Genomic DNA, 9,522 nt, shown 5'->3' with positions numbered 1-9,522 from the left:
CATGGATAAGATCAGATTGAGTGAGCTCAGATATGAGCAGCAGACAAGGTGTAGTGGCAGGTGGTGAGTCAAGTGTGGGAATAGGTCAATATAGAAGGATCAGTGAAGAGTGGATGAGGACTAGAGAGAGATTCATGGAATGAAGAAGGACTAAAAAACATACAATGTTTCCAAAAGGTAACGTGACGAGATATATGTAATCATTGAGAGATGGGATCCCAACAACAAAATCCTTTATGTTCAGTACCATAACTCAAGAAACAACATAGACGTGCATGTGGTTCAAGTTTGGTATGTTCATGAGGATGTAATGACTCGAAACATGCACAACCAAAAACTTTGAAATTAAAGTAAGAGGGGGAAGTACCGTATAGTCGTTCAAATGGAAAAGCATTGTGAATGACTTTTGAAGGAAGGCGATTGATGACATAAACAGAGGTGAGGGCACCTCTCCCCAAAAATTTTCAAGACAAACAACGTACAGAAGTTGAGCGCAAACAATATATTTCATTGATTAATTTCCAGTAATACAAGAAGGTGTAAATATACACAGAATAATGCAACAAATAAGGAAAGAATAAATACAATGATATACTCCAAGATTATGGCCAAATTACTCTAATTATGGTAATAACTTCAATTATTTTTAAAATGACTTATTCTCCATTAGGTTGATATTGAATAATATTAATTTGAGTTATGAAAATTACTGTTTTGTATGAGAAAAGTTTTTAATGTCCAATATCTCTACTTTCTTTTCTCTTTTTAAATTTAGTAAATCGTATTATATATAACCTCATCTCTAATCATTTACCAAATAAAATAGTTAATGTAACACACTAAAAGAGTTATTTATGTTTCCTACATTACTCATTAAAATGAGTATAAAGGACTTTTATCTCAAGATTCTAATATATTAAAACGGTAAATTTGAAAGTTAAAAATTATTAAGATAAAAAGAAAAAAACAATGTATATTCTACCAAATAATATTTTTAGGAGCAATACTAATTACTTATCTTATCACTTACTTGAAATATACGAAGAAAACAAAGATTTTGATATCTAGTCCTTTTTTGGTATTGTTCTTACAAATTACATTTGTATTAATTTTGTAGATTTTGTCCAACTCATTTCCTTGGATTTACCCTTTTATATATATTTAAATTCAAATTAATAAGCATTTCTATAGATGCAATTCAATTCCTATATATTGTTATATACATACCCAATTCTACAAGTAAATACTCTTCAATTTTTCAACCATGTAACTCTCTTGGGAAATTTATCATGGCAAGAAGTTTTTTTTAAAAAAAATCTTTGAAAAACTAATTTGTATTTTAGTCCATTAAAAGAAATATCATATTCTTAATTATTATATTTAATTAAACACTTTACTTTGCAAATGTTCTTAATTCAATATATAACTTTTCCTTTTCTTTTCTAATTAGGATCATGTAGGACCCATTCTTAATTTAGAAGCCTTTAAGTTTAAAGTTTAAGTTTAGAACTTTTTTCAAAATGGTTATTAAAATTATTTTTATTGTTAAATTATATTATCTTTCTATCTCTCTATATAAATATATATATATATATATTCTTTATTGTGTAAATTTTATCCTATATGTATATTTTACAATTTAAGTTTAAATTTATTACCTTTTTTACTTATTCATTTTATGGAACAACTGTGATTAATTGATGTGATTGAAATAATAAACCACATTTTCTCTTATGTTACATTAACTCAAATAGAGTTAGAAATTAATGCGTACAAAATTTTAAAAATACAAGATAATTAACTACTTCGGTTTTTATTTACATAGAGTTTTGACTTTCTTTTGACAGATGCAAAAAAAAAATTAACTTGATTTTTTAAAAAGATTGAATATATATAATAAAAGAAAATACTTAAAAAATGAAAATGGAAATGACGATTGGAGAGTCCTTTTATATGGTTTGTAGACAAGTGGGCTAAGCTTCTTCATCCAGGGTTGAAACCAACTAAACTCATTAAAGGATACCCTCCAATTCAGATCACAAAAACCATTCACCCATCTTAATTCGTAATTTTATCAAACTATACAAGTTTGGGATTATAAAATCAGTGAATTTGAAACCACAAAAACCATCCAATTCTTTTTTATATTTACAGTTATGTTAAAGTTAAAAAGAAAACCTTCTTTAAATTACATTTTTTAAACTTTTGGAGAACTGAAGGAGTTTCTCTTTCCAAAATATTTTACTTGATATATGTTAAATTGTAATACAAATGAACTAAATAGAAAAAGTTTTGAGTCAAGAAGAAAGGATAAGAAAATTATATTTTACTATGATATGAAAAGTTAAAAGTAAGAGTAAGTTGAAATCAATAAATATATACATAAATATAAAAACCATAGTTTAAAAAAAGAAAGAAAGCATTGAAAAGAAAAAGAAAATAAAAAATGAAAGAGTGATAATAAAGGAAGAATTTAAGAGAAATTGAATTCCAAAATGACCTTTCCTCAAGAGTCTAATCAACTCTCCCTGAAAAATGTCAACCACATTTCTTTTTCTTTTCTTTTCTTTTTTTCCTTTTTCTTCCTAAACTCAACCTGAAAGTGGGAGAGAAAATTAAAATTAAAATAATTAATTAAAGCAGTTTTTTTAAATTTTAATTTACAATATAAATAGCGATATGCCGCGAAGCGTTTTCAATCGTTTTATTGTACATAAAAACTCCAAAAACAAAAAACCCCCCAGATCCCAAAAACAAAAGAAAGAAGATTAATCGAAACCTGATTTTATTGATTGATTCCACAAAAATACAATCATCAAACTAAACTGGGTTTCAGGTTGATTAAATTAATCAATTAACTGTAGTCTTAGCTATGGCGGAGGAGTTTCAGAGCAGTGGAAACTGGTGGGAAGCGGCTTCTAGAATATCCCCTTCTTCCTCCTCCATCACCACCTTTGTCGACCACTCCGACTCCGCCGCCGCCGCCTCTGATCCCAATTTGCACATCATGGGTTTAGGCCTCGATTGGAACCAACCCCTCTTGTAAGTTCCTTGTTTCCCTAATTTTTTCTTTTTACGGCGGCGGAGGCACAGGGGAATCAATGAATTATCTTTTCTTGTTTTTTGAACAGTAGGGGCGGCGGAGAAAAGGCGGCGGAGGGAAGTTTCCGGTCGATGCTACAACCGGATAATATGAATTTAAATATGGAAGAAACAGGGCAGCAACAGCAACAGCAACAGCAAGAACAGCAACAGCAACAGATTCAATGGATGAGATCGGAGAAGCTATATTCGGGGGAATCACCGGCGACGGATTTCAAACCAATAAACAGAGGATTTTCATTAGATCATCATCATCATCATCATCATCATCATCATCAAGCTCAACCCCAGTTCAGTAGTCCTTCTCACTATAGCTCAGGCGACAGCGCCGTCACCAGTTATCCAATCGACACAAACGCGAACTTGTACGGAAATTCCGCAACATTATTACAAGGCTTATTAGCTGCCGGCGGCGAACAACAACAACAACAGCAGCAGCAAATCTCAATGGGTATGAACTTCCCTTACAATTCCCATTTCGGAATGAACTCGGGGGAGTTAATGACAGGAGGAGCGTCATGGTCGCCGTCCAAAGTGCCTCCGTATTTAAGAAACTCGCCGCCAAAAGCGGGAGCGGGGGGAAATCCACATAGTCAGTTACAATTTTCGAATAATACGGCGTTTTGGAACGCGTCGGATATGAAAGAGGTTAGGCCGAGTTATTTTGCGCCGTCGTATAACGCCGCGGCGGGTTTTACCGAGAAATCAAAGGTATTAAATTAAAAAGAAATGGGGTTATGATGATTAGGGTTTTTGGATTAGGAAATAATGATTGTAAAAAAAAAAAAAAAAAAGTATAGAAAGTAATCAGTTTGTTATTAAAATGAAAAACAGAATATATCGGAAGTGGGTGATTCGGTAACAACGAAAAAAAGTGGAAATGATAATAATCAGCAATCAGCCGCTGCTAAAAGGCCCAGAAATGAAACGCCTTCACCATTGCCAGCTTTTAAGGTTTTCCTTTTTTCTTTTTCTTTTTCTTTTTTTCTTTTCTTTTTTAAAAATTTTAAATAATTATACTCTTGAAATGTAATTCCATAAATTTATTTGTTTTTAAAAAAATGAATAAAATAAAATAAAGGATGTATTTTTTTTTTGGGTTGGAATTTGCAGGTGAGGAAAGAGAAGATGGGGGACAGAATCACTGCGCTCCAACAACTGGTTTCACCTTTCGGAAAGGTATTTCATTTTTTCCTCTTCTATTTTTATACCTATTTTTTTCTCCACCTTCTTCCTTCTCTCTTTTTTTTTTTTTCATCTTTCCTTTTTCTTTTCAACGTATTTCTATATTTTTTATCCATTCTTTTTTTCTCTTCTTCTTTCAAATATTTCATCACAACTTTGATCAACTTTTCATATCTATAATTAACTTTATTAACAACCTTACTCATGGTTTTCTTATCATAGATTTTATTTTTTTTTCTTGCAAAACCTAACTCAAAATTTTTATATTTTAATTCTTTTTCATTTTTGTTTTAGGGTAAAAGTTGATTTGGCATTCCATTTTCAAATTTTATTTCTATTTCATACTTTTTATAGCAATTGTTGAAAACAAAAATAAGTTTTTAAAATTATTTTCTTATTTGGTGTTTGAAAATATTGATAGAATGCAGATAATAAGGAGAAATTTAGGGGTGAAAAGTGTCCATTTGATCATCTTTTTTTATATATAAAAAAGTTATTTTTCTAATTATTTTCTCTCAATTTCTTATAATAATTTATATATTTCCTAGCTAAAAGAGTTTGAACGGTAGATAAATTCCAAAAATCAAATACAAGTTTTTAAAATTACTTTTCTTTTTTGTTTTCAAAATTTTGAGTTGATTTTTTATAATTTTGGGAATGAGTAGTTAACAAATCAATAAATTTAGATTTTAAGAAACAATAAGCAAAATGAGGCTTAATGTATATATATTCATTTCCCACTAATACTATAAAGAATTAAGCCAAATTTTGCAAAAAAAAATAATCTAAAAGTATTTTTTTTTTTAGAATTTGTTTAAAGATTCAAGCTGTTTTAAAGAAAGGAGGGTTTTTTTAAAAAAAACAAACTCAGTCTCTCTCTCTTTTTTTCCTTTTTTTTTTTCTAAGTTCAAAAGATACGAGAGAACTATAGTAGGTAACTATTTAGAAGAAAATTATCACAAATTTCATAAAACAAACTTGATACCAAACTAGGCAAAAAAAAAAAAAAGAAAGAAAAATCTTAATTTCTAAATTTCAGTATAGAACTAAAGTATGTTAATAAAGAATTGAAGTGAATTTTAAAGAATCGAAGGAAACAAACATAATTGCACTAAAAGAACAATGATAAGGAAGATGAGTATTTAATAAATATTGAATAAACATATTTCTAAAAGTTCAAAAAAATTTAAATAAAAGAATGATGAAATGAAAATTTTGAAATTCCATTGAATTTAGGGCATATTTGAACTAACTTTAGCACTTTTAATTTAATACTTACAAAAAACACTTTATTCAATCCAAATATTGTTCTTCAATGATTAACATAAAGTTTGTTTATTTATCTTTTGCGTAGGCCTTACCTGAACATATGGCTTTGCTTAGATTTCTAAATAAATGTAAACCTATCTAAGTTTATATAATAAAAGACTAACTAATAAGATGGACCAAGATAATTGTATCGATAAATAGATAATAAAAAATTAAAGAATTACGACAAAATATTTAGAAATGTAGGAAATAAAACTGAGTAATTTTTTAAAATTTGTTTATTAGTATCATGAAAGAAATATATTTAAGATTTTACAATTATATTCTGAAAGTTTTTTATTTATTATCAGACTGATACAGCTTCAGTGCTTTCTGAAGCAATTGAATACATAAAGTTTCTACATGAACAAGTCAGTGTAAGTGCTTATCTATATCAAATTTTTATTAATACTCTTCAGCATAAATTGTAAATAGTACATATTAATTTAAAAATAAATTGGTTTTTGAAATTTTAGGTTTTGAGCACTCCATATTTGAAGAGTGGAGCTGTAGTACAGCAACAACACCAGCAGCAGGTAAAGTATTATTCTCTTTTCAAGATTCTATACGTTTCATTAATTAATCACTATATATTATTAATCAATTACCTTCTCCAATAATTTAAGTAATTAACGTTATATATTCAAGGGTTTTTTTTTCTTTTTTCTTTTTTACAGTACTATATTATATATTTTAGGTTTAATTTTAATTTTTCAGTAACATTTTATGCTTGTCCGTTTTGGTCATTAGGTTCTTATGATTACCATTTTGTTCCTCGTAAAATAACTTTTTTTCTTAATAATTTTTAAAAAAATATATTTGTTGTTTGATAATTTTTTTTATTTGAAATGCACTATAGGTTTTAGAAAGTTTATATCATTTTATAAGAGTAGAATTCGTTGGATAAAGTCTTTCTTAATTGTAATCAATATAGAAGAGAAGTAACTTTTTATTTTTCTATTCATAAAATTTGGTTTATAAAACAATACCTCGGTTATTACTAAGTAGTTTAAAAATGAAGTTTAAGTGTTTCCTATTTTTACATTTGGAAAAATCTCACTGGCAAAAATTACTGTTTTTTATCTAGTTATCTTTAATTCATTACTTTTAAAATCTTAATTACATAAAAAAATAATAATGATGAAAAGAAAAATCATAATTACGAAACCGGAAGATTATTCCCGAAAAAAAAAAGTTTATTAAAGGAAGAAAAATTAGAAAATCGAAAAGAGAAAATAAGAAACCCATTTTGAAAGATTAATAATATATATGTTTTCAAAGAAACGTTTTGAAATGAAAATTCTTCCAAGTTAAAAGCACCTCTTGTACAAAAGAATGAGTTTTAAAAGAAACAATAATAGTTTGAGAGTGGTTTTGAAGAATATATATAAAATAAATTATGATGAAAAGCTGCTTTTTTTCTTCTTCTTCTTCTTATATATATATATATAAAAACAAAAATGGGAATTAATTTTTGTAGAGAAATGAGAAATCAGTTAAGGAAGGAGAAGGAGGAAAGCAAGATTTAAGAAGCAGAGGGCTTTGTTTAGTTCCAGTTTCAAGTACATTTCCAGTCACTCATGAAACCACAGTTGATTTTTGGACTCCAACCTTCGGAGGAACCTTCAGATAAATATATATCTACATCTATATCCCCATTATTATTCTTATTATATAGTTATATTATAATATATAGTTTTTTATATATATATACACACATTATGTGTGGAACTAGTACATATCTTATCAATACCCTAGAAACTTAATTGGGGGATGATAAGATCAGTGGTGGAATTAAAAAAAAAAAAAAAAAAAAATACCCCCACATTACTGTACTAGTTTTAAGTTTTTTTCAACACAACAATATTGGATGAGACATTCAAGAAATTCAAAAAAGATAAAAAGACCACTCTGCCCCTCCCATGGGAACTTCCCTCCCTCTCTAGGCCCATTTTTGGGATTTTTTTTTTTTTTTTAAATTGGATACTCAATTCAAAATAATCATATAATCTAGAAAAAGAAAATGTATGTTAGGAATGAGGAAAGAGCTACAAAGTACTAATAAAATGATCTCTCAGTTTTCCCTTTCTTTTTTTTTTTTTGAAATTTTGGAAGTCATTGTTCATTTGTAAATTTAAAGTAAAAACATGTTTGATTAATTAATGAATTAATTGTATTTCATTCCTAAATTATAATATGATAGGGTTTTTTGAAAATAGAGGTGTGAGTGGGTTTAAACATAAGAAAGTGAATGAGAATTATTTATTAGGGAAAAAAAGTGAAATAAAGAAAGAGAAAAGGGTGAAGGAATATTTGAGATTTCATTGAGAATTAGAGAGAGAGAGAAGAGGTGGGGATTGGGGGAATTGATTTGACATCTCACTTTTTATTATTTATTACTATTTATTTATTTGGAATATGTTAGTGGAAGTCAGAACATGGCCCACACAACTTCCTCCATTTTCCATTCAACTCATTTTATCATTATCATTATATTTCTCTTTTTTTAACTAAACTTTTAAAATATTTTAGCATTAATAATAAAATTTATACATATACATCTCTCTCTCAATATATATATATATATATAAAGATGTATATATGTAGATGAAGATGCTATTTGATTTTATATGCTCTTTTTTGCTTTTGATCGGATGGTCAGAATGAGTGGCTTCCATTACAAGATAATCAATTTCTGATCCTTGGATGAACCAGTAATCAAACGGTTTAAAATGATTTGGGTCGCCATAACAAAAAAGGTTTTCTTTTCTTTTCTTTTCTTTTCTTTTTAAGGGATGGGAATATTTATGATATTTATTCTTTTCATTCTAATTGGTTCATCCACAAAGCTGAAAATTACAATATATCAAAGAATATTAGAATAACAGTTTAGGGAATGGCCATCTGTCTTTGCCTAAATTAAAATTATAACTATTTATCAACTACTTCTCACTTAATGAAGGGCCATTTAAACAAAATTCTTTTTATAATAATAATCATCCATGCTGGTTTACTATATTTTAAAGTCAAAGTGAGTAAATTATATTAAAATAATATCATTTTTGTGATAATAATTTGAGAAATGTCGAGTCAATAAATTACTAATTTTGAATACATAGATGTCAATTTTTAGAAGATAATTCGAAAACTATGCAAAGTCAACAAATCACTAATTAGTCGTAAATGTCAAGGAATCACGATGCAAATCTAATAAAATAATTATTTATTAAGGTGGATGATGATAATAAACATTTGTCTATGAATATTGAAGGTTAATAAATTGGTTATTTACGGTGGTTAATAATTCATGTTTTTTTTTTCTTCTCAAATTCATGATTTTCATTTTTGACTTTTTATTTGAAATATACGTTTTGAATTATTAAAGTAGTAATGATTGAGTATTGTAATAACAAAAAGAATTAGAGTTTGTACTATTCAAGTAATAATGGGCAATAAATTCTACTATTTGCAATAATTTCAATAAAGAAACCTACTTTTATGGTACTAATTAAAGAAAATCTATTGACTATTATTCAAGTACGATTAGGAGTAATAATACCTCTTTTATTCTTTTTCTTTTTTTGATATATGTAATAATACAATTTGTGTAGGAATCTAATAATACAAAATTAATAAACAAATAAATTATCATGTGAAAATCGTATAATTGTGATGTTAAATCATTTTTCATAATTGTTGAGTAAAGTATTATTCATTATGAGTGGAATTATGGAGAAATAAAAAATAAAGGAAACGAACACCGACTCTCTTGAAAGATTAAGGTTAGATAATTACCAGTTTTATCGAGTAGATCAAATCTTGAAGCAAAGTTCAAAAGCTGAGTTGAATCAAAAGTTTGGAGAAACCCTAAATTTGGATCTCTCGTATAAATAAATAGTTTAGGTTCAAATTGAGAAACTTTTATTC

At 27.5% G+C, this 9,522-nt stretch overlaps 1 protein-coding gene across 3 annotated transcripts; it reads left to right on the top strand.

Moving 5' to 3' along the window:
* Positions 1 to 2,642: 2,642 nt before the first annotated feature.
* Positions 2,643 to 7,529, top strand: LOC101220471 (transcription factor bHLH123). Of its 3 annotated transcripts, none has more exons than XM_011652237.2 (7): positions 2,643 to 3,042; positions 3,135 to 3,813; positions 3,937 to 4,056; positions 4,216 to 4,281; positions 5,907 to 5,972; positions 6,072 to 6,131; positions 7,076 to 7,529. In XM_011652237.2, the coding sequence occupies exons 1-7, from the start codon at positions 2,873 to 2,875 to the stop codon at positions 7,226 to 7,228; spliced, it is 1,314 nt and encodes a 437-aa protein (XP_011650539.1). In that variant the 5' UTR covers positions 2,643 to 2,872; the 3' UTR covers positions 7,229 to 7,529. The 3 variants fall into 3 exon arrangements, with proteins under 3 accessions (XP_011650539.1, XP_031739328.1, XP_004151277.2); XM_031883468.1 differs by having other exon boundaries at positions 3,132 to 3,813; positions 5,907 to 5,966; XM_004151229.3 differs by having other exon boundaries at positions 2,647 to 3,042; positions 3,132 to 3,813.
* Positions 7,530 to 9,522: the final 1,993 nt, after the last annotated feature.

This window comes from Cucumis sativus, chromosome 3, assembly GCF_000004075.3.
Source record: "Cucumis sativus cultivar 9930 chromosome 3, Cucumber_9930_V3, whole genome shotgun sequence".
NCBI classification, from domain to species: Eukaryota; Viridiplantae; Streptophyta; class Magnoliopsida; order Cucurbitales; family Cucurbitaceae; genus Cucumis; species Cucumis sativus.
Note: the sequence above shows the minus strand (reverse complement) of the source record. Positions and strands in the feature narration are given on the sequence as shown.

Coding starts and splice junctions, on each gene's coding strand:
- LOC101220471 (XM_004151229.3), top strand. CDS start 2,873: ATGGCGGAGGAGTTTCAGAGCAGTGGAAACTGGTGGGAAGCGGCTTCT. Junction 3,043..3,131: donor GATTGGAACCAACCCCTCTT/GTAAGTTCCTTG, acceptor TTTTTTGAACAG/TAGGGGCGGCGGAGAAAAGG. Junction 6,132..7,075: donor AGCAACAACACCAGCAGCAG/GTAAAGTATTAT, acceptor TAATTTTTGTAG/AGAAATGAGAAATCAGTTAA.